Consider the following 25805-nt stretch of genomic DNA (forward strand, 5'->3'; position numbering starts at 1 on the left):
AGTGTTATTGTTTCGTGCGTATTCTCAAGAAAAAAATATGCTTTTTGTGTTCTTCATATTTTTGGGGGGAGTTTTAAATACGCGCTAATATGTTTATCCTCAATTTTGAATCGTATTGCGGTTAGTACTCTCATGCAATGTATTGCACCACATGTCGTAAAAGAACTTTCTAGAACAGTTATTAGAACTAATTGTTATCATAGTAAATCGTTACAATTTGGAAGAATTTTTATGTAATTTAGTTTTTACTGATATAATAGTTAATTGTTAATCACGGCGGATCTTTCATTGACTGATTGGAATTTGTAAAGTGTGATTGTTCACTTGGGTAGTACTGTTGGTTGACACTGTTTATCTGTTAGATCTTACTGACTGGATATCAGTGAGTGAGCAGCTTACCTTATTGTGTAACACTGCCCATTAAGAGTTGAACACCTTTTTTAATAACTGTGTTCATTACTGTTGTTGTATCACTGTTTTTGCCGAATTTGCCAGTATTTTGTGTGGTTAGCATACTGTGTTGGTAAGCTTAATTTGTGCCTTACTATAGTTAATACCTGTGTAGTTATTGTTATCGTATTTTTTGTATATTCACACGCGTTATTTGTTTCTTTTAGAAACTTCGGGTACTAATTCTTGAACGTGGATGAAATTTGTGTGCCATTATTCGTGTTAAATACATGTTAACGAAGTGGTTTTTTATCCAAGAAGAGTTATTGCTGTAGTGTGCCTCTAAGCGCTACTTACTTTTTTAAGCAAACGGCTAAATGCAGTTACAAATTTGTTGCCATATTAAATACTCCGGCATTTGACCACTAGGTGCCAGCTAAAGATTATTTAACAGTAACCTTTAAACTTAATCTATTAAAAATAACTGTAACCAACACCTAATATGTAGGTATATCAAAGATTTAGTTTGTGTGTTTATCGATATTGTATCTTTTATTTAATATATTTATCTTTAGTACTGAATATTTTCGGGTAGGTTTCGATGAAAAACTATGTTAGTTTATTAAATGCAATTGCATACATACATCACAGTTACTATTTCAATGGAAACCTGGTTCTGTGTTTGGTTGTATTTTAAAACTTACATGGGATTTTTTTCTTCTTGGTAATGACAAGAATAAAAAAAAATAGATGTGAGGTAAAATTTAGAAAGTAGTTGTAGGCTGTTTTCAAATTAAGGAACTAGTTAGGCCTATCTTATTTAAACAAGTGTAAATTATATAAATTAATTGTAACATCAAAAAAATATTAATGTTAAAGAACTATAATAAAAAAATAAATGTCTATATTCTTTTAAATAACAATATTAAATTATAAAGGCTAATATTAAAGGTGAGAAGTGTTAAGATGGTCAGAAAATTGTATTTTTATTATCACTTGACAATATAGTGCAAGTAAATTAAAATTAATAGAAATTTACTAATAATTAGAACAATTTTAAATCTAACATACAAGTACACAATCCAGCCCTTGAGCCAGGCGTTTACGGATACGAACACGTCACACGAACGGAAATGACTACGCCTAAAAATGCGATAATCAGTCCAACTTAGTACGTCATTCATTGATTTTCTTTAGTTTAAACAGAACCACGCGTAGTTTACGTCATACAAGGAAATACGCTTATTTTTATTTACATAAAAGGAAGGAAAATTATGTACCCTCTGTGGAAATATGACGTAAAATTTTTATATCCAAGATTTTAATTTAATTAAAATGATAGGCTGAGGTTACATACGGTAATTCGACCCAAACAACAGTTTGCTGTCTGTTACGATGCAATATTGGGGTATTGTCCCTATACAAAAATATGTTGACTTGTGTTGCTATAGCGATTTTAACTGTTAAACCCAAATGCGCCAGTAAATTTTATGACATCGACTATAAAGTTTAATGAATTTTGTGCTAATGCAAACTTTTTGAATATAAATTTTTAATAAAATTGCAAAACCAGCAAACAACATAAAGAAAGTGTACCTAGTGACGACGATGCAAAGTGTTTGGTTGTATATTAACCTTAACCTGCTTAAACAACTATTCTTATCATTTAGTTCGAAGTTAAAAAAACAATTAACCACACAGATAGCGTTCTGCCACTTAGCTGATAAATGTTTTGGGTTTGTTAACATAGGTATATCAAATTAATATTAAGCTTTAATATTAAAAACGATCATAATACAACAATAATACTAATGAAAGTAATTTAACTAATTATTTCGCAAAATAAAGTACAACTCCAGCACAACCAAGATATACTCTGTTATACTTGCATGCTATTTATATTTTAACAGTAACAAACACAAGTTTTTTTTAAGCTTTATTTCATGAATCAACAAAGAGTTAATTAGATTTTTAGTCTGCATAGAATAATACATTTTACAAAATTAAGAAATAACACACAAATTTATATAAGGTTTTGTAAAATTGTACATTTAGGATTATTAATTAATCACTATGCTTTTTGTAATAGGGTATTATAATTTTCAGTTTGATATCAGTTTTAAGTGGCTATTTAAGGATTTTGTAATAAGAGTGTGTTAATCCGTTCATTAATTATATTATTTTCTGTATTTTATATACAGTGGAAAATTACCAGACAAAAGGTACAGAAAATGTAAAATAAAGAATTAAATGGAAGTAAAAATAAAACAGTGGAAAATTATATATTACAATTATACATAAAAAAAACTTAATATTTAATTCGCTTACAATGACATGTCCATTTAAACACAACTTTTCAAGAATATGCAGTGAATAATAAGTAAGTACAATATGGTAAACAACAACTTTAAATTAAAAACAACTAAAATTTTAGGATATAAAAAGGCATAATAAGTTTATCATGCAACATAAATTAAAGTTGAAACTATGATTTTTGATTGGCAAAATGTTTATCTTAAAGTCATGAATAGCATGAAATTAGCACTACATAAAACAAACTTTTGCTAAGTGCCATAAATTAATAAAAACATACATTTTTGTGACTATAAAAAATCTTTAACTACTTGTATAATAAATAGATGCAACAACATTTTAACTTTATTCATAGATTTTTAAAAACCATTTTTTTGTATAAAATATATTTTAAAATAAATGCATATTTTAAGTTGTTTGCATGTAAGTCGTGAATGCATGTTTTTCGATAAAATAAATAATTGCTTGAATAAATCATTACAAAAAAACAATTATTATAAATGACACTGTTTTATAAAAGCACAAATATTATCAGCGATAAAACATTTTCTTACAGTAAATATATATAAAAAGAGTCTTTTTTAAGCATTGCTTATTGAATTAACAAGTGGAACTAGAAGGCAAAACACTATATTCTTTATTCATGTTGTTACTGGGGTAGTTTCCATACCTACTCTAGGAAAAAAACTTAAGTTAACATATGTTATTTTATACTATAAATAATTAAAAATTTTTGTATGGTAAACTACTAAAACATGCCAAAAACATCATGACTTAGGTACGGAAAAGCAAAAGGTTTGTAGAATTTAATGGCATTTTGAAAATAGTTAAGTCAAGGATGTAAACATGCTTTTAAATGCAAATAAACTAACAAAATTTTATAAGCGAAACTAATTCTAACATGCAAATTGCTTATTATATGAGAAATGTGTAACAAAAAAAATTTTTTTTTTAATAAAAGTAAAATTAAAGGTTCAACATAAAAGAAAGTAAACATAATTTTTTAAATTATGTGACAAGGTAACCTACTACTTTCTATATCTTGTTCGCTTTAGTAGTCCTGTGTAACAATGTTAAATATTTACATTTTGTGCAAAAATCATAAACACCTTTTATTTCGCTATTCATAAAGACCAGTATTTTATTCATAAATAAGGTATGTTTTGTTGCTTAACCACATTTATTACACACAAAATCATCTTAAAAACTATTAAATTAAACTGATAAACTTACATGAGAATCATTGCCATGTAGGTTGTCACCGTTTCCTTAAAAATAGATAAGGTTATTACTTTATATTTTACTTCCTTGTTTGAGTTGACATAAGATTGAATACCAGGAAACTGTTGGCTTATTTTAAAACTTTATTGTTTGCATTGAAGCATGGTGCATAAAATAACAATTAGGATTGTGTGGTGAGTGAGATGAATGCATTGTGTTTAATCTACCAATATTATTTTAAATTGATTTTTAAATGACTAAGCCTTCATTTTATCTTTGTTGCCTTGTTGTGAATTAAAATCTTAATCAAATATTATTTTTTATATTATCTTTTTAGTTAAATAAAATGATATTTACCTGGTGGCTTTGTTTTTTTGTTTGACTTGCTTACCTCAGCATAGGCTTCATTAGGTGCTGATTTAACACAATGAATGATTAATCATTGATAAATGATCACACAGTTCAAAAAAAGAATTTTATGATGTTAATACTTTAATTAGTATATTTATTTTATATCGATATTTAACTTAATTTACATAATAATACTAAACATAATTAATTAAAATTTGAAGTGTCAAAGATTTAAATACCATTGTATTTTGGTAAAATAACTACATAAAAATATAGAAATAAATTTTTATTAATTAAAAAAAAAATTCAAGCACAATTTTCTATTCTTTTTTTACAGAAATTTAAATACCTGGTGCTGTATTTTTTTTTCCCTTTTTCTTTTTGGTGAAGTTGACCTCAGCATAAGCCTCACTTACTCCTGCAGAAGTCGAGGGAGCATAAAGAGGATTTACCTTCTCCTCTTTCTCATTTTTGCCTAGAATATGGATAAAAACATTGCAAAAAAATTATGGGTTTACTTAAATTTCTTTAGTCTCAACTATGTATAAACTTAAATATTTACTACTAATTTATTGTTTTTATTTCAACGAAACATTTTTTCCACGGCGATACAATAAAATATATTTATATGATGCTGTTTATCTTGGCCAACAACCTTTTTTCTTCTTAGGTTTGTTGACTTCAGCATAAGCATCCTCAATAAAGGCAGGATCACCGGGTTGGTAGAGTGGATTTACCTTTTCCTCCTTTTCCCCTATACCCACAAGCAAATTATTAAAAACTTAGTTTAGAAAATACGCATTTATTCACAAAAAAAGATTTAAAAAACACATTCACCTTTTTTTTTCTTGTTTTTAGGTTTATCAACAACTGCATAAGCATCTTCTATTCCATTTCCACCAGAAGGCCCATACAATGGATTATTTCGCTCTTTCTTTTCACTGTTGTCTATAGAAAAAATTAATATTTAAAAAAACTTTTTTGGAATATGAAATGTATAATTACCTTTCTTTTTCTTTTTTCCTTTTGGTTTGTCCACAACAGCATAAGCTTCCTCTGCCCCAGTACGTGAGGTGTCATATAAGGGGTTGTTTCTTTCTACCTTATCATCTTTAATTAAAAAAGTTCAACCTTTAATTTAATGGTTTTCTTAAAAATTACATAAAAAAAATTTTATGCAACAAAAACATTAGAAAATCAAAGATGTGAATGATTTTTTTAATTTATTGCTAAAATAAGCACTAAAGCATTCTATCAAAATGGTTTATAGACTACTAATTTCTAAATGCATTTATGGAATTAACATCGTACAAAATATAATTTGTGTAACGTTAAACCAATGATTGTACCTCTTTCTTGAGCATTGGAGTTTGTGTCGTATAACGGGTTATCTCTAGTTTCCCTTTCTATATATTAAATATAGTAATAATATATACAGCTTATTAAATCAATTTTAAAATAAATAGTAAATAAAAACAAAATTTTCTAACATATTTATTTAGACATTATAAAGGAAACTAAATAAATTGTTTCGAAAAAACTTTTAACTAAATAAGCCAACATACCACTTTGCATATTTTGAATGGGAATGGAGGAGTTATTACTTTCTGTTATAAAAAATAATTAAGTTTTTATTTTAAAATTACTTTTAAAAATTAAGTGTGTTAATCTAAACATTTCTGTTATATTATCTGTAAAACCTAATCTTAGTTCAACTAAAAAGACATTTGTTTGAACGAAGACATTTAAAAAAATCTTACCATTCTTCTTATTGTTATTTTTTCTTCTTCGACACCAAAGAAAGACTAAAACCGCAACCAAGATTGCAACAACAACAACAACAATAACAATTATAATTGTTGTGTCCAAACCACCTGAACCACTAGGGTCAGTTGGTTCAATTGGAGTTGAATCAACAACATTAACATTAAATTCAACAGAAAGTGGTTCGGTAGGAAATGTAGGGGATTGAATAGTTAATGTATGACTACCATTGTCAGCGTGGGATACCTAGATAAAAATCTTCAATTAATTTTTTTTTAACTTTTAAGAAAAATGTCTTTTTATTATGTTAGTAAACACTGTATAAATTAGCTTAAATTGAATGTGCATTTTTTAACATTGATATATCGAATATTTTAAGCAAATATAAAAACACATGATTTACCTTATTTCTTGTAAATGTAAAAGTCTGTACATCACTTATATTGGTGAGTGGATTTTTATTATCATTTGCAACATTATTTTCTGGTATTAAAATAGTGATTTTAAGGTTGCATTTCTAAATTTTATGATAATTAACAACTAATCTATTTACAAACCATTTAAAGTAAGACTTGAAATAGTAGAAAGTGGATTGGAAATAAATTGAAGTGTGCAAGTTCCAGTTTGATTGACAACCCAAGGTAATGAACATTCAACTTTTATGGAGGGAGATGTTAGTCTGGGGAAATCTATTCGAAAAAAAAATTTATATTTATGAATTAATATTTATAAATTTACACATAAATTTAAATTTTAGAATAATTGCAATACCCGATTTGTTTTTTGTCTAAATTGATAAAACTAAACTGAAACACAAATTTATCAAAAACTATATTTTATTTGTGAGAAATCAACACAAAACAAACATCTTTAATTTTACATCAGATTTAAAAAAAAAAATTTTTGCATTTAAAATTATTTAATTTAAAAACATAAGAAACTTTTTGCAAGAAAATATTTACACTACAAACACATACATACTAAAATTTACCTTTATTGGGTCTGGTCTTTTAAAACCACAAAACAATTTTTATGCAGAAATTGCTAAGAATTTTACAAAATTATTGTTTTACAAAAAATAATTTTATAAAAATCTTAGGAATTGCTAAAAATTTTACAATTTTTTTGAGCCTACCAATTAATAAAAATATTTAAAAAGACATATATAATTGAATAAAATTTTACTAAAAAAATTTTTAATGCAAATTAAACACTACAACATGCAAATAGGAAAACACTACAGTTTAACTTAAACAAAACATCAATATATATTCTAGTTTCCGAGTTTCCAAAAGCATCATTTGTTAAACAAATATAAACTCCAGTGTCATTAAGTTGTCATTTATTAGTTGCCATAAAACTAATCAATATCTTTAAACTACTACAAACTGTTTTATTTTGCAGTTTAGCAATCATTGTTTAAAGATTTAAACGTAAACAAAACAATAATATACAATCTAGCTTTTGAGATTTAAAATTCATTATTTGTTGAACAAATATAATCTCATAAGACATAAAGTTGCAGGGATAACAACACAAACTTGTATTTAAATTAAGCTGTTATTTTTTGATAAATACTATTAGTATTGTGGGTTAGGATTTTCCCCACTTAAACAAATTAATATTTTCCGATCGAATTCACTTGTTGAGTTTGTTACAAATTTCTTTGTTTGTATATTGTTTGTTGGCAAACAAGATATATTTAATATAACATCTTAAAACTAAAAGTCATTTAAACTTAGTGTCAAAATTCAACATGACTAAATTTACAAAAAGAAATATTTACATGACTAAATTTACAAAAAAAAATATTTTTCATTAAGTCAAAAATATAAACACCTTAAATTTTTTAACCTTTTTTACTAATATAAAAATGTTTTTATTGAACTAAAAAATTAAACCTTATAAACAGACCAAACATTTGTTTAAAAACAACTTACATTGCACATTTAGTGTTGAAATATTTGATCTTCCAATGTTATTAAATTCTGGTAGTTGAGTAAAAGAAGAATTAGCTTGACAATATACTTGCTTACCATTGTCAAATGCTGTTAAACTTGCTGTTGTGAAAGTTGTACCCTGAAATTTAAAACATATATTAAATATTAATATTATATAATATATTATTTAATATATGTAATAAATGTATTATAGGAAAAAATGTTTTTTTTTTGCGAAACTGTAGGTTGCACTACAAATATCTTTTAATTTGCAAATTTTTCTGCAAAATGTATAATGATAGGAACAAGGTTAATTTATTTTTAGCTAGGCAAAAGTTGGAAAGTACAAATTGCATTGATGTATTCAAAATACAGTGCTAAAAGATCATGCAAGTTTGGTAAAACATGACATGAACCGGTTTACAAAAATAATAAATTTTTTTTTTTTTACGTCGATTTATACAAAAATTCTTTTAACGCACGACTGTTTTTGCACTTTTTTTTAAAGTTATTGCTTTAAAACAACATAAATATTTAGTTAATTTAAAATCTGAAAACATTAAAGTGCCTAAGGTTTTATACCCTTTTTTTGGAAAAAAAATTCAAGGCTTAAAACTTTAATAAAAGCCGTACCAAGTGTTTGCTAGCTTAAAATAAACAAGTATTTACCACATCTTGTGAATAAAAAAGTTCTCCAATATAAAAAGTAGATGAAGTTGCACAAGGAATAACTTGATCATAATCACAAGTTAAATTCAATCTATTTCCTTCAATCACTGTTTGAACTCCACTTAATAACACATTAGTAGGCGCTGTAATGTGTAAAGTTGAGATTTTACCTTATGAAATACATTTAGTGCTAGTCAAAAAATTTAAATTAGGTATCAGTTGCCCATTCCAAGGCGGTTTACCTGTCCAGCATTGTAAATTATTTTGTCCACTCCACATTGCATATGCCAAACAAGTAGTTGTATTAGATGTAAGTTGACTTCCATTTAAATAAAATAACTCTCCATTGTTAGTACAACTAAATGTCCCAACTGAGTTGTAAATTCTAGATAATGCAAGAACTTCAACATTGTATGAAAGTGTGGAATTGCAATCTATGTAAGATATAAATTAGTAAGGCGAAAATATCAAAACATCTTTTTAAATTATGATAGTTTATAACATCTGCTGTGATACATTCGTAATACAAAAATTTACCTATAACATTGAGATTCTGTATTGCTAATTGTGTAGCTCCAGCTAAAATCACTATAGTTTTATCCGAAGATCTAAGTTTACTGAACACAAGTTTTACCGAAGTAGAAGTAGAAGAAATAGGGTCCTTTCTACAATGAAGTAAATTTATAATGTTATCATAACTTACATTTTTAGGTATTTTTAAACTTTAGCTTTTTCGAATTTTTTTACAGCAGTTTCATACTACATAGAAACTTATTGATATTTTAGTTTTAGAACTACATTCTGATATTTTTTTTAAGTAGGAACTAATAAAGTTAGAAATAAAACTGTTCAACTTACTCTAATATAACACGATCACTAAATGTAGAATCAGAATTAATAATTATAAATTCTCCTTTATCTAATGCAACAGCACCAACGCCAACCTTACATTTTTAAGTTAAACAGAAATTTATAAAATACCGAATCTTTAACAATTATAATAAAGTCATTTTTTAATATTTATGTTAAACAATTAGGGTTGGTAGTAAGATGAATAGTTTTATTTGTAGTTCTAAAATCCATGTATATATATATACCATTTGTAAAAGTCATTTAATATGCTATTTATTTGCTATTTATTTAATGCCAAATTATCTTTTTTTGAGAGTTAGAATAAAAAATTATCTAAGTATGTTTTAAATTTGTCAAATAATTTTAAATTAAATAATAAATCTAAAGGTAGGTAAAACCTAGTGGTACTGCTAATATAATTTTAGATTGTTATAAAATTGTTTTACTTTCAAACACCCACTTACTCCATTAATAGCCCATGAAACAGAAGTTCCATCCAAAGTGTAAATTGCTGTGGCTGTTGCAGTAACACTGGAGTTTGTTGCTTGATTAAGAAAAGTTGATAGCATTAACTCATTATTTTTGATTGTTTGTGCATCTGTAAAATTTAAATATTACATTACTTACTATTTTTTATTTTTTTAACTGTGAAATCACTATTAAAAGATGTTAGCTTATAAACTATTTGTCAAAATTGTTCAAAAGAAGGTTAAAATTAAATTAAAACTGATAAACTTATAAATTTATTTATTTATTTTAAGTTGTAAGTAAGTTCTACAATCACTTTTGGTAAAATCATATTGAACTTAAAAACTTTTTATTTATAGATATCTTAAAAAATAACAGTAACATACATTAAAACATAAAATATATTTTCTGAGAGTAAATTAATATAGCCTAATTTTTTATTCAAATTTAACAGTTTTAAGTTTGTGATAAAAAAACTTCTGTAAATTTGGTATTAAATGATTTATATATAAAAGTTACATAATCGAAAACTGCATTAACCAACCCTTATTATACAAGTCCACACAAAAAAATCTAGAAAGTGTTATAGGGTCACATGGGGGGAATGAGTATAATCTGAAGTTTGATGAATTGTAATTTTTTTAACTTTTGCAAAAGAAAAGTTTTTTTGATTTAAAAATGACATTATGTATGTAGACAACATATATGTGTAATTTTACTACCTTGCTACAATTAAATTAGGTAGCTTTATTAATTTTTTTTTTAAATTGAGTATACTCATTTCACCCCATATGGTGGGGTAAAACAAGTATTTACTGGGTATATAAGAAGCATTTTGAAAAAGTTTTTTAACATAAAACAAAACACAACAAGTAAGTGTACTAACTTGTAGTTACTGTTTCAAACAAATTTTGACAACTGAAAGTATACTTTGAAAAACTAAATTTATTACGAAAGACAACTTTGTTTGTATTATTTTACAACCCCTGCCAACAATTAACAACATTTCACATATTTTTATTTTGTAAATTTAAAATAGTAAAATTATTGAATATAACCTCTATTAAGGTGCATTTGTTGGTACAGTTCAATACATAGGTTTTATAGTTGTAAAAAATAAAGATACTTGGCGCAAACAAGCTTTAAAGGTTAAAGATAGGTTAATTAATTATAATTTAGGTAACTTTTACGTAGTGCATAGTTAAACTTTTCTGTTAAACTGCCCTATTATACTAATATTTGTTAAACCCATTTTACCCCATGGTATTTTTTCTGTATACTCATTTTACCCCGATTTTAAATTTTCATTCTAATTTTACCTGTGAAAAAAAACAGAGGTTAAATACATAGTGGGTTTTAAACTTGGACGCATATGCAATAACTTACAGCAGTAGTTTTTTTTATGTTAAAAAGTATTAAAGAAAACATATATAAAGAAATAATTATTCTTTATTTATTTTATTATTATAACTTATCCTACACATTACTAAAAAGAAAAGTTTGTATTAACACAGAAAAAAATTAAGATAGGTTTTTATGTAACAAATATACTTATTTCCCCCCATACACTCATTTCACCCCATGTGACCCTACCTTTGATCTTCTTATTAACCATATGAATAAGAAACAAGTAAACCCATGGCATTGATCTTATTTATCAAAACTGATATCGATTTCCAATTTTATAAAATTAATTTACCCCTTAAAATTCTCCAGCATCTTTTTTTAAATTTTCAGTACAAATTTGGACGCCTCTAATAGTTATTGAATTAAAACATTAAGTTAAACCTTTTAACTGCCAAAAAGTTACACAAATAAACATTAAAATTTTACAAACCTGATATTACTATCAACGAAAAATAAACAATAATGGCAATTTGAAACTTCATTTATATATATGTAAGTTAAAAGTAATTCGTAGCTTAATTTTCTGTAAAATAAAGAAATTTAACAGTATATATATGTTAATTAATGAATTAGGAGTAAGACAGTGTGATAATAGAAAAAGTGTTTTGCGATCATTTTTACTAAGCAATAAAAATAGCTTATGCTAAAGGCAAAATAATGCATAAGAAATAAGCAAAAATACAATCAATATAAAACATGCTAAACCAGTACAAAAATGGGGATAGTATCAAATATGGGATTTATATTTAATTACCCTCAATGTAGAAAGGTCGTCATCACGACCTAAACATAAAGCAACATCAGCTACCCTGACCCAGCCTTGAGTTGCCTTTTGCAATTTAGTATATTATAGATTATAATTGCCCAATATTTATTCTGCTGATTAAGTATTACTTTACCAGAAGTTCGTATCATTAACAGGAGCTTACACAAGGGTGCTACAGCATGACAGCAGTGGGAATTAAACCCAGAACCTATGTAGTGAAGCCAAGTCATCCGACCACCACACTACACCACGTTGCTGGTATTTCCTTTTTCTACCTGCACATTATCCTGCGCTTTAGCATTGACAGTTATTATTGTTTACTAAAAATAATTGCAAAACACTTTCCCTTAAGCCCTTCCCTTTTCATTATCTAATTCAGTGCTTCACTTATTTCTGACATTCCCTACATTTTCTTATTTTATTTTTGATAAATGTGTTGTTATCCTGTCTGGCCAATGTGGGAATGAAAGGACTGCATATAATAGCCGATAACTAGTCTAGTTTTTGGCACCTTCAGTTCATGTTGCATGCGGTCCTATTGTAAAAAAAGGTACTTAATGCGAATACGGTCGACTTGAACCCGAGTACAGATTGCCTTGTGTGGATCAACCTAAGTACGAATTGACTGGCAATCTTTCCTAAGATGCTTTAAAGAGAAAAAACTATAACCTTATTCTGGAAGGTCAAATAATAGTTAACTGTTACTTAACAGCTTTACAATGGTAACTGTTTCGTGAATTAAATATATTGTTTGCATAATAATCATAAAAATTTTAATGATTAATATGTAATTTTGCCTGATGGCTACGTTTGGCTTTAAAAACAACATTTGCAACTAATCTAAAGGTGAAAAAATCTTTAAAAAATACAAAGACATATATACCTTTAAACAAGTTTTTAATTGCAACATGGTTAAAAAGAAATGTCAGATACTTTAAAAAAATTTTCAAATGCATTAAAACACGATGAATCGTGGAATGAAACACGATGAATCGTGTTTTAATGCATTTGAAAAATTTTTTTTAATGGTTATTGAAATCTTACTTGTGTTAAAGTATCTGACATTTCTTTTTAACCATGTTGCAATTAAAAACTTGTTTATAGGTATATATGTCTTTATATTTTTTAAATTTTTTCAGCTTAAGATTAGTTGCAAATGTTGTTTTTAAAGCCAAACGTAGCCATCAGGCCCGAAACTAAACATTCTTAAACCAAATAACCAATAAAACATTTTAATTATATAAAAATTGCTAAAATTTGTTAATTTTAACCATTCCTGCTTTAGTTTGTATTTTAAACATATACCATTGTTACACAACAGTTTGCCAGTTAACAGTTATTTGAACATAAACAGTTACCAGTATCTAACTACTGCGTGAAGTGAGGTTATGGTTATTTCCGCTTTAAAGCGCACAATATAACCGGCATGAAGTTAGACTCTGATTCCTGGTTCATTATCTGGCAGCAGATTCAACACAAAGACTTAAGGGGGGTAGGTCATAGAGGTAACCAGACACTTCGGCCCCCGGACACTTCGGCCAAATTTGTTTTTTCAAAACAGCGGGGATTTTTCATTTTAATTACCGCGAGAAATGTTATTTTCGCGTAGTTATATACAGTTTTTTAGACAGTATTTGAAACAAAATAAGCAGTAATTAATATTTTTTTTAATAATAATGTGCAAGAACATGTTATCTTTCTTTTCCAGTGTCAATTTTTCAATTTTACAAACTAAAACCTATAAAAAAAACTAATTTTGAAAGCGCGTGCTTTTAGGTACAAGACAATGCGTTATGATATCATGTGTTTTGCGAAATAGGGCCGTCTTTCTAAACAATATTTGAAGAAAAAAGATCTTTAATTTATTATTTTTTACATTAAAAAATGTGCATAAATATGTTATTAGTTATTGCCCGTGTTAATGTATATAAATTTATATACTAAAAAACAAATAATAAAACATTTAAAGAGTTGCCAGAAGATTCGTCCTGCAAAAAACAGCGGGGAGTCGGCCACATTTTACCAAAATTCAAAATAAAATTTTGCATAAAGTACAGTCAGTATATATTAAAGTTTTTATTGGTTGTTAAGTTAGTGACATATGTTGATTTTTAGAATATTTATTTTTTTTTTAATTTTTGTTTGAAAAACCTTTTTTTAAAACGAATTAAAGACGGGTGCTTTTGACCTGCAAAATTTTATCACTAATCGCTTTCGGCCTGCAAAATTTTTCACTAAACTGCGGGAAGCTTGCAGCGTTAAGCCCGCGTATACCTTTAACGCAAGACCATATTTTACCGATATTTTAAATAAAATTTGGCAATAGTTAAAAAGTTTTAAACGGTTGTTAAAATAAATATCTATGTTAATTTTAGTATAATTCAATATTTAAAGATTTTTATTTGTCTGGCATTCGCCATAGACCCTTTTTGCCCAGAATTGATTTTAAGGGAGTAGGTCATAGACCCTTTTTGCCCAGAATGGATTTTAAATCTGGTACTAAATAACTGAATAATACTGTCAATTTTAAATTTGAGGCTGAGCTGGATTTTGAATCTGGTGCTAAATAATAAACTACGAATTGACTTGAACCCTAGTACAGATTGCCTTGTGCGCACCACCCTGCCCTGACAGCCTGAGTATGTTTGGCAATTGGCAACCGAATTAATCATCCACTGACCGAAGTTGAAAGTGTCTGGCCTTTGTTGATTTAGGGTCACCACAAACAGACAAATACATCATGGCTTTTTGTAAGTCTATGATTAACCTAACTATTCTGCTATTAAAACTAAATTACTTATAGCAGTATAGTTCAGTAGTTTATGACTTCGCTTAACTTGATTTGTACTCAAGCTTTCTAGTTAATTTGACTTTACAGCTTCGAGATAACAGACTTTAATTTAGAAATGCGAATTATTTTGTACTTCACGAGTAACATCTCTTTTTTGATCCCTTTATTTTTAATTTTTTAATTTTCTGTTTCTTTATTTTTCGTTGCTTAAAATTCATTTCCCTATTTTGAGAAAAATTTTCGTGGCAAAAAATGTGGTGAAAAAATGTGACAAAAAATGTGGTAAAAAATGTTGCATAAAACTGTGGTAAAAAAATTATTCCGTTTATCATTAGAAACTAAAACGCATGGTAGAAAATTTTTCTTCTTTTAGTTTCTGCAAATAACGAGTCCTTTTTCGTTTTTTTGCAACTAAGTAGTTAGTATAAACAACAAGAATTGTTTTTTGGGGATTCCGTGCAAGATATTTATATTAATCTAAGTTGAACGCTTGTATTTTGTGCAACTGCGAATTTTAAAGTAACAAAGAGCTTCTGACACACTGCAAAAACATTTTGAAAAAAGCTGTTTTTAATACAGTACCAGAAGATTCGGCCTGCGAAAAACGTGTAGGACTTGTACTTAGTTATTTAATCGTAAAAGTTCATTGTTAACAAACTTATATCTTATATGATTATAAAATGATTATTAATTGGTGAATAATATGGTGTAGAGTTTATATTGTAACGTAAATTAGTCTTTCTGCCATTTCTACGTTTATCTGTTCCGTAAACTTCAAATCTCGCACCAAGATCAATATATAACAGATGTATTTACAAAACGATAATTAACACTACAAAGCAACCAAACACGACCGTTCATCTGGCTGTTCACTACGCCACACCCTTATTATTCATTTCTTTTTAACTTACAAGTCACGTGATACAGACAACAGAGATAAGATGTGCCCACGTGCATAAAGGTGTAAACACGTGACTAGGAACAGATAACGAGTAGACTACTTGATTGTATGTTAACAGTAGACTTTTATTAGTGAAACGGCGTAAACTTGGCGATACATGAATACAAATGCACATAATCGCAACGATAAGTATGGTTTAATAAGTATGGTTTAAATCTTTAACTAACTGAATATTAAGCAAAACAAATATATATAGGCGATTCAATGACTCAAATAAGGGAAACGAGTGATGTGTCACGCGTTATAAAATGATAAATGATTGACAGCACATTACGAAGTTAGTCCATAAACACAATTCCTCTTCTCGTGAAGCTTAAAGGGCCGTCTACACCAAGCGCGTGCGCCGCGTGCAGCGCAAAATTTTACGTTTGTTCTTTTATGTCAGGAATTACTCGAAAAGCTCTCCTTTTCGATTCGCGTTGTTCGCGAGCGAGTCGCTCTAGAAGCGACAGACGCGAATTTGGCGTGTCAATTGTACGCAAATAAGGCTATTAAAAGGCGACCTAATTCTGAAAACTTTTTGAAATTAATGCATAAAAGTCATTTTTAAACAAAAATAAATAAAAAATTTATATAGAGAACTTTTATGTAATCGCAATAAGTTCGCGTCTGGTGTAAACACTCGCCTACGCACAAAGTAAGTTCCTAAATTTCGCGTTGCGCGCTTCGCGTCCTATGTATGGGGTTTCTGGTGCGTCAGTGTTAATCCCTGATACAGCTGTATATCTTCGGGTTAATTAGGTTCTAACTGATATCGTGATTTCCGCACCAGGCGTTGCATAACTGATCATAATTTGTTTGTAGTTATTGGCCACTTGGTATTTTTTTATGCATTGGCTAGCTTTACGATGTCCATACATATAATACAAAATGTCCTTTAATGTGCCATCTCTTATATCACTCCGTGAAGGGATTGGTTGCACAAGCAATCAATTCCACATCATCCATTGCCAGAAAAAAAACGCTGTTGAAAAAATACAATAACACTATTTAAAGTATCAAATTTAAACAAATACCTTATAATTATTTAATAGTGATGCAAAAAATTACAAAGAAATATTATGATTAAAACGAAAAAAAACACAACAAGATTTAATTTTTAGGAATAAAAATATGCATATCTTTCATTTTATTGACATCCCTTTTATAACTTGTGTTATAATAGGTGTAATGCGTAATATTTTTTTTTAATATTTATTTTTTTTAGTTTTTAGTTATTTTTTTTGTAATTTATTTTTTTATAATATATTTTTGGTTTGTTAATGTTTTTATTTTGCGTTAATTTGTTTTGTACGTAATAAAGTATATTGTAAGTCGATGTTTTGATTCAGTGTTTCTATTGAGTTAATTGATAAATGCTAAAAAATTATTGTTATTTTTTTGATATTGGTATGACTTGTTGTTATTTCGTGATTGGAAGGTGTGTAAGTTTTTGTTGTCTTAGTTTTTTTTTAAAGTAGGAGTATTGTCTTATGGCGCCAGCATATGAACTTACGACGATGACGTCGTGCGTCACATGACCCGCGAGCGTAGGGATTTTCCCTATTTACAATATTTACCTTTAAATCTCGATATCTTAAAAACTACTTAATCAGTTTTAAAAATAATGGTATTCCCGTGCAAGTTGGAAAAATTTCAACATAATTAAAGAAGAAACCCTGCGACCACACCGTCTCTTTAAGTATCTACTATCTTTCAAGATTTATTTATTGGGTTTGGTGACCATGCCATAACATTCTTAAAATCTTTATGTAAACATTAATACTTTTGGCATGTTTTAAATCATTAAAATGATTTTGTCATTTTTTCCCGTTGCATTGTTGTAATATAAATTGTATATCGTATCTATTCTTTACTTTTATCAATGTGCGAAAAACCAAAATAAAAAAAAATAAAATTTAAACCGCAAAACTAATTTGTTCAACTGTTACCAGATACTGATAACTCTTCAGGCGACAAATTAAATTACAACACAAAAATGAACGTAAAAACGCTAAATTAAACTACATAATACATCTTACTTCATACAATTACTCCCTTAATATTGGAAAATCGAATATATAATTTTTAAACCAAGTAACAACCAATCCATCAAACAACTTAAAAATATGACTATAAGAAAACAGTCATTGAACAAGTTTATGAAATTAAATTTCTTGGACTTACCGTCATCCAAAATCTATTTGGAAATGACAAACATACTTACCATCCCTAATCTTAAGTCATATCCGTTATAGTATTACTGTTTGAAAAACATGGTAGTTTGAAAATTTAATCCAAAATTTAACATGTTTGCAATAATAATTTACTATGATTTCTTATTCCTACAATACCAACCAAGATAAAATTTCTTTGCCCACCCCTTTACTATCTCTTAAAAATCTTTTCATCCTTAAAACTAGATCTATAGTTTTTCGACAACAAAAAACTTTCTTTCCTCCTTATTTTAATAATTTCTTTCGTAACTCAAGCACCATTCACTCCAAAAATATTAGATGAAAATCTAAACTGCCAACTTCATATTTCAGCAAAACCCTGACACATCAATTAATCAAGTGCATAGGTGTTAAAACTTGAAATAAATTGCCTTACAAAATTTTTCAGCTAAACTGTTTAAACAAAACCTTTAATAAAACTTAAAAACCATCTATTGTCCCAAGTTATTTACCCAACCTTAAATTATGATTTTAAACACTTATAAACAAGTCAGTTTTTGTATTTGGAGTCATGTCTATGTCACCGTAAATTTCACCGTGAGTGTGCTATGCAATTGTTCATGTTCCGAAAGGCAGTCCATGCTAATAACAGGTTATGCCAAACTCGTGAAACAATCCTATTTTTCTATTTTTTTAATAATCTTTTTACTAAAATCTTTTTTAATAGCCCTATTTCTTTACTGAACCAAAATACTTACAATAATTTTTTTTATTACACTGGGTGCTACAATTTTAATACTGTAGCGAACTTTGTGCGCCCTTTTGGCCCTACCATTCCTTTGGGGCGTTACTTACTTCTCCTATCGTTTGGAACTTTCTTTTACTAAAGCGTTATCACTGTTTTTGTAAGCCACAATTAACTTTATTGGGTAAATGAGTATTGGTTGTTTTTATAAGAGATAATTATTCCGATTAGTTATTTCCGATATGTTTAATTTTTTGGATTCTATTTTATTACCATATTGTGTAAACTTTGTATTTTTGTAATATACGCTATATAAGTGACGTCACAAATCGGGGGTTTTGACAACTTACCTATCATGTCGCTCCAATTTATTTTTGACATTTCGTAAAGAACAACGCACTTAATTACGACATATTTTTAAAAAAGTAAACAAAATATTAGAAAGTGGTCAAATACAGGTGTAAACTTTGTATTTTCGTAATATACGCTATATAAGTGAAGTCACAAATCAGGGGTTTTGACAATTTACCTATCATGTCGCTCTAATTTATTTTTGATATTTTGTAAAGAACAACGCACTTAATTACGACATATCTTCAAAAATGTGAACAAAATATAAGAAAGTGGTCAAATAAAGGTGTAAACTTTGTATTTTCGTAATATACGGTATATAAGTGACGTCACAAATCGAAGGTTTTGACAACTTACCTAGCATGTCGCTCCAATTCTTTTTTTATATTTGGTGGAGGACAACATACCCAACCACAACATATCTTCAAAAATGTGAACAAAATATTAAAAAGTGGTCAAATACAGGTGTAAAGTTTTTATTTTCGTAATATACGCTATATAAGTGACGTCACAAATCGGGGGTTTTGACAACTTACCTATCATGTCGCTCCAATTTATTTTTGTTATTTTGTAAAGAACAACGCACTTAATTACGACATATCTTTAAAAAAGTGAACAAAATACTAGAGAGTGGTCAAATACAGGTGTAAATTTTGTATAATGTAATATACGCTATATAAGTGACGTCACAAATCGAGGGTTTTGACAACTTACCTATCTTGTCGCTCCAATTTATTTTTGATATTTTGTAAAGAACAACGCACTTAACCACGACATATCTTCAAAAAAGTGAACAAAATATTAGAAAGTGGTTAAATACAGGTGTAAGCTTTCTATTTTTGTAATATACGCCATATAAGTGACGTCACAAATCGGGGGTTTTGACAACTTACCTATCATGTCGCTCCAATTTATTTTTAATATTTTGTAAAGAAAAACGTATTCAATTATGAAATACTTTCAAAAAAGTAAACAAAATATTAGAAAGTAGTCAAATACAGGTGTAAACTTTGTATTTTCGTAATAAACGCTATATAAGTGACGTCACAAATCGGGGGTTTTAACAACTTACCTATCATGTCGCTCCAATTTATTTTTAATATTTTGTAAAGAAAAACGTACTCAATTATGAAATACTTTCAAAAAAGTGAACAAAATATTAAAAAGTGGTCAATACAGGTGTAATCTTTGCATCTTCGTAATATACGCTATATAAGTGACGTCACAAATCGGGGGTTTTGACAACTTACCTATCATGTCGCTCCAATTTATTTTTGATATTTTGTGGAGGACAACGTTCCCAACCACGACATATCTTCAAAAAAGTGAACAAAATATTAAAAAGTGGTCAAATACAGGTGTAAACTTTGTATTTTTGTAATATACGCTATATAAGTAACGTCACAAATCGGGGGTTTTATAATAAACTATTGTCTGCAAGTCAATGCACAGACAATGTTATGGCTCAAGAAATGATTCCCTTAATAAAAGCTTAATTAATGAAAAGTCTACAGAAAAGTTTGGAAAATATTTTGAAAAGGAGTGGTTACCAATATTTGATCAGTGGGCAGCTTGTTCAAGACAAATGTCAGCAATTATTACGAACATGTATTTAGAAGCCTTTCATCGTGTTTTTAAATACAACTACCTAGGTGGTAAATGCAACAAAAGAGTAGATAGGTAATTATTACACAAAAAAATTACAATAAAAATATTTTAACTATTCACCCTGGTTACTTATTTTGTTTAGATGTCTTCAAGCACTTATAGATTTTAGTGATGACATGGTTTTCAAACGGTTAACACAACTCGAAAAACAAAAGAAAGGTTGGCGACAACAAAAATCTTATGAAAGACACCAATCAATTCTTAAAATTAGTTCAAAATTAATTAAAAAAACAAATAAAAATACCTGGATAGTGCAAAGTTGTACCAGGCAAATTTTTTACACAGTCACACAAATTCAGGCAACTTGCACCATCTGCAGTCAAATGTGCAACAAATGTAAATGTTGCATTCACCAACATGACTGCACTTGTCTTGACAGGGGAGTACGCGGTATTTGCTGCAGACATATACATGCAGTGTGTATTTTAGAACATAAAGAAAAAACACCAAACTCATTAAACAAAAATCAAGAAAAAAAGTTACCGAATCCTAGTCAGATTTCCTCGTTTAATGGAACTTCTGAAACAGCCCTGGAAACTTCAAAATTTTTATGCACCTCGCTACATGGTATTTTGGCCAGCAAATACATACCTGTAGAAATTCACAATCAAATAATATCAAAGCTCAAGTCTTGCATAGCCCTTGCAGAACTTCAGCCGGAGCAACCAAATTTGATTTCATCTTGCAACAATGCCACAACCTTAAAAAATATCAACCGTCAAAGAAAATTTAAAAAGACAACAAAAAGTAAACCAAACTTATGCAACAAAACAACATTACCTGATATTGATGCAATTCAAAACAAGTTACTTACAACTTCCAAAACAATTTTATCAGGGCAAAATGAACACTCATATTCTGCAAGAATTACAGGTATAATATAATATAAATAGATGTACACAATTTTTTTATTCCTATAATTTATCCAAAAAAAACAATATTTAAGATATTAGTACGTGCAGGTTTTAACCGCTTCCCTACACCTGAAAATCTTTTTTTTTTTCTTTTTAAACCTCCTTTTCCTGTAAAACCTCCTCTTTAAATAACCTTTTACAAAAAAAAATATATATATATTAGATAATAATACATAAATGTGTTAAGGATTTGCTCAAAATATAAGCAAAAATGACCACATAACAAATGAAAACCAGAATGATAATCCTCCTTACAAATTTTCCAGTAAGTATACTTTTTTAACATACTTAACTACAGGTGTAAATAAAAGAATTATATATATAATATACTTACAGGTATTGAAAAGCTTTGGCACTCTAATCATGAAAACAGATTGGAAGTGATAGCAAATAAAGTCATGGTTAATAAAGAATCAATGTGCACGTTGAATGGAAAAAATTGGTTGTATGATACAGTCAGTTAAATAAAATTCTATTAAAATAAATAACTTATCTGAATTAATTTATCTTTAGTAAATACAAATTCTTTTAGGTAATGGAAGCTTTTATCACTGTCATTACAAACAACAACCAAGTACTTTCTTGGGAACCACTTTCAACTCTGTATGCAACAATGTGGTTTAATGATGGAAAAATAAGTGGATTTCAAAATCACAAATTTGTAAGATTTCCATAAAAAAAATTAACTATAATACATCCAAAAAAATTTGTTATATTTACCCATTTAGGTTCGCTCAATGAAAACAAATATAATTTCTCCCATCAACGTTCACAATAATCTTTGGATTTTAATGGCAAGTAGTGCTGAAATAATAAATAGAAGCAAAATTTTAGAAATATCATTTATAACTTTCATTTTTTAAAAAAAGGTTGCTAGGAAAAAGACTCAAAATTTGTTGATATACGATCCACAAGGAAAGGAAGCAGATTACATACCAATTATTTTTCGTAACTTTAGGTTAGTTGAAATAATACAATTTATTATGTATATATATATAATTTAAAATTTTATTTTTAGTAAATTTTGGTCTATTTACAAAAATGATAACACTACCTGGTCGCTCGCCATCATTTTACCCACATTATAATCAAGAAGATGGTTACAACTGTGGACCACTGACACTTATGGTAAAAATACTTGTTAAGTCATCTGTTATTTTTTAAAATCTTAATGACATTTTATGTTTTAGACTGCATATTACATCACCCTGGGAGGCAATACTGCAAATTTGTTAACAGATGAAATATCAGGTCAAAAATATAGAAAATTTATTGGATACAGTCTTTTAAATTTTACAGGTAATGCAAAACGCAAAACATTATATTTTATTTAGTAAATATATATTGAAAACTGTAATTAAAAATAAGTATTTTAGATGCAAAAGAGTTATTGAAAATTTGTGTTTTATATTCCTCTTTTATCAAGGAATTAAACAGTGAGGTAAAATATTAAATTTAACTAACTATCTATTTTGATCAATAAATAAATATATACCTACAATACATTTTCTTATCCTAAATTTGTTAAGGTGGTTTGTGTATGTGGTCGACCCTTTCATGTAGACTGTGCAATGCAACAAAATCTCAGCCTATGTAATTGTAAATACTGTAAGTTTGTTATAAGGCTGTTATAAGGACAATTTTTTTACAATGAATGTTACCATAATAGATGTAAAATATTAACAGGTGCCTAAACTTTGAAAAAAAATGGGATGTCCTTTTGTTAAATTTGATGTTTTTTAACTTACCAAAAATTTTTTTAAAAAAAAATAATATATATAATGATTAAACCAATAATCGTAAAATAAATATATTTTAATAGCAATAGTGTATAGTTTGGCCTACCTTTTCTATCAGTTTAGAAAGTTTAGAGTCAACAGTATCTTCAAGAAGTTGCCTTTGACTTGACAATCAATAACTATTACAAAAAACATTTAATTATTTGTTACTAAATATAATATAACCTACTACAAAGTAAGCTGTTTTAATTAATGCTAAATATGTATGTAGTTAAGACGTTATGATCAAAGCAGACAATTTTTTTTTGTTTTTTTACTTATTTAAACAGGCTGACAGACAGGCAATTCCTTAACAAAACTTAAAAGATATTTGTCAATTTTTAACGAGTATAAAAAACAATGAGCCGTGGCTAGAATCTGTAATTTTATTCATCAAATAATTATTTAAAATTTCTTACCTTATAATAAAGAAAAAATCATAACCGCATTCGACTAGCGCACATGTTAAAAAGAAGTACCCACAATTCCTAACAACACACCATCAAAAATTTCATTGAGGACAACTTTCAATTGTGACGTCACAATACCCCATTGGGACAAGTTGCAGAAAAAAAATGGCTTATTTAGACGCATGTGCAAATCGGCCTTCAATTTGCGACAATTTGCAGTGAACAACTGCCTAGCAACACCTACTCTAGTGTATATATTAGTATCTCTATGATCACAAGCTGTAAAGAGACTATACAAAAGTACGGAATGCGAGATAGTACGGGACCGTATGTAAACGTTAATAAAAATTCGCGGAATGCGGGACGGAGCGGCATTTTTGTACTTTACTGCGGGATAAATGCAGTCAAGGTCTGAGGAATGATGCGGGATTGCTTTTAAAGGCATGGGAATAAATATAATGATGCTAAATCGACTATAAAGTGCAAGGGAAGATTAAGGAAGGGTATAAAAATCCCGTCATTTTCCGCATTCAGCGTCTTTTTGTTAACGTTTACATACGGATTCAGTATTTCCCGCACCCCGCAACCTTTCGTATCCCGTATTTTAGTACTATCCGCTGTAAAGTCCATTTACCTAGAAGCTTAAGCTGTTAAGTACAAATTAAGTTAAGCAAAGACATAAACCTTGAGTAATTTAGTTTTAATAGTTAGTTTAATCATAGACTTTAGAAATAAAGGCCATGATGTATCTGTCTGTCTGTGATGACCCTAAATCAACGAATGCCAGACACTTCCAACTTTGGCTCGGTCCTCGGCCCATGAAATTTCTCTAAAATGGCAGGGTGAAAGCCTAAACAGCTAAAAGGCAGTTTAAAATACACTTCCTAAAAAAATTAAATAGGTAAAGTTAGGGGCAGGTGCCAGAAGATTTAGCCTGCAAAAAACGGCGGGAAGTTGGCAACCAAATTCTATGTATAAAGTTATAGTCTTAAAATTTTGTAGGCATAGAGCCCGTCTTTAATTTGTTTTAAATTTAGTTTTTGAGACATAAATCTTAAAAAATTATATTTTACAAAACTAACATAAGTCTTCATCAGAACAACCAATTAAAGCTTTTAAATATATACAGCACTTATATACAGCGCAAATTTTTTTTAGAATATTGGTAAAATATGGTATTACGCTTACATTACACGATTTCGTTGCCGACTCCCGTTTTTTGCAAGCTGAATCTTCTGGCCAAATTTTTTTGGCAACCGTTAGGTGACAATTTGGTACATGAGTTGCCAAAGGGTTGTCTTTTATAAAAATTTTCCTTTAATCCAGAAACACATTTAATCCAGAAAGATAACATGGGAAATGGCTAATAACATTGTTTTGCTAATTATTTTGTAAACAAATTTTTGATGAATTCTCTTTAATTATTGTTTAGAATAACAACATGGTTTGGCACAATACGTCATTGTTATAACATGTTTGCTTCTGTTGCCAAAAACCAGACCCTTTTAAACTAACTTTTGTATATTTTCAGTTTGTTTAAATAGAAAATTGACACAGGAAAGAAAAAACAACATATTTTTACATAATTCTTGAAAAAATTATTAGTTTTATTGCTCATTTTATTTTAAAGACTATCTGGAAACTGATGACAAAGAATAAAATTTTCTGCGGTAATTAAAATGTGTAGGCCCTTTTAACTAAATCTTTGGGGCGAGGTGTCGGTGGCGGAAGTGTCTGGATAGGATAAATCAAATTTAATAAACCGATTCATTACATATATGCACGTAATGCGAGTACGGATCGACTTAAACCCGGATGCGGATCGCCTTGTGGCATCTACCTGAGTACAGATTGAATGGCAACTGTTTTTGCCACATTTTATGTTTTTGT

General features: G+C 28.4%; 1 protein-coding gene and 1 long non-coding RNA gene across 7 annotated transcripts; one reads left to right on the forward strand and one right to left on the reverse strand.

Annotated features, from left to right (window-relative positions):
- The first annotated feature begins 184 nt into the window (after window positions 1-184).
- On the forward strand, window positions 185-5713 carry LOC145753878 (uncharacterized). The gene is made up of 4 exons (XR_014283874.1): window positions 185-523; window positions 618-4787; window positions 4946-4993; window positions 5134-5713. It is a non-coding gene; the product is annotated as an uncharacterized LOC145753878 (long non-coding RNA).
- On the reverse strand, window positions 2345-15140 carry LOC145753835 (uncharacterized). 6 transcript variants are annotated; one of them, XM_082570300.1, is made up of 20 exons: window positions 13500-15140; window positions 11806-12416; window positions 9965-10098; window positions 9507-9592; window positions 9186-9313; window positions 8891-9082; window positions 8649-8791; window positions 7980-8118; window positions 6597-6728; window positions 6443-6522; window positions 6036-6285; window positions 5841-5882; window positions 5625-5681; window positions 5281-5385; window positions 5113-5223; window positions 4931-5029; window positions 4625-4750; window positions 4282-4338; window positions 3937-3971; window positions 2345-3378 (listed from the first exon to the last, which is right to left on the reverse strand). In XM_082570300.1, exons 2-20 carry the CDS (start codon window positions 11855-11857, stop codon window positions 3304-3306), a joined length of 2043 nt encoding a protein of 680 aa, XP_082426426.1. In that variant the 5' UTR covers window positions 11858-12416; window positions 13500-15140; the 3' UTR covers window positions 2345-3303. The 6 variants fall into 6 exon arrangements, 4 of the variants coding, with proteins under 4 accessions (XP_082426426.1, XP_082426430.1, XP_082426428.1 ...); XM_082570304.1 differs by lacking the exon at window positions 13500-15140 and adding an exon at window positions 3733-3763 and having other exon boundaries at window positions 2345-3373; window positions 11806-12959; XM_082570302.1 differs by lacking the exon at window positions 13500-15140 and adding an exon at window positions 3733-3763 and having other exon boundaries at window positions 11806-12959.
- Window positions 15141-25805: the final 10665 nt, after the last annotated feature.

This window comes from Corella eumyota, chromosome 5 (assembly GCF_963082875.1).
Source record: "Corella eumyota chromosome 5, kaCorEumy4.1, whole genome shotgun sequence".
NCBI classification, from domain to species: domain Eukaryota; kingdom Metazoa; phylum Chordata; class Ascidiacea; order Phlebobranchia; family Corellidae; genus Corella; species Corella eumyota.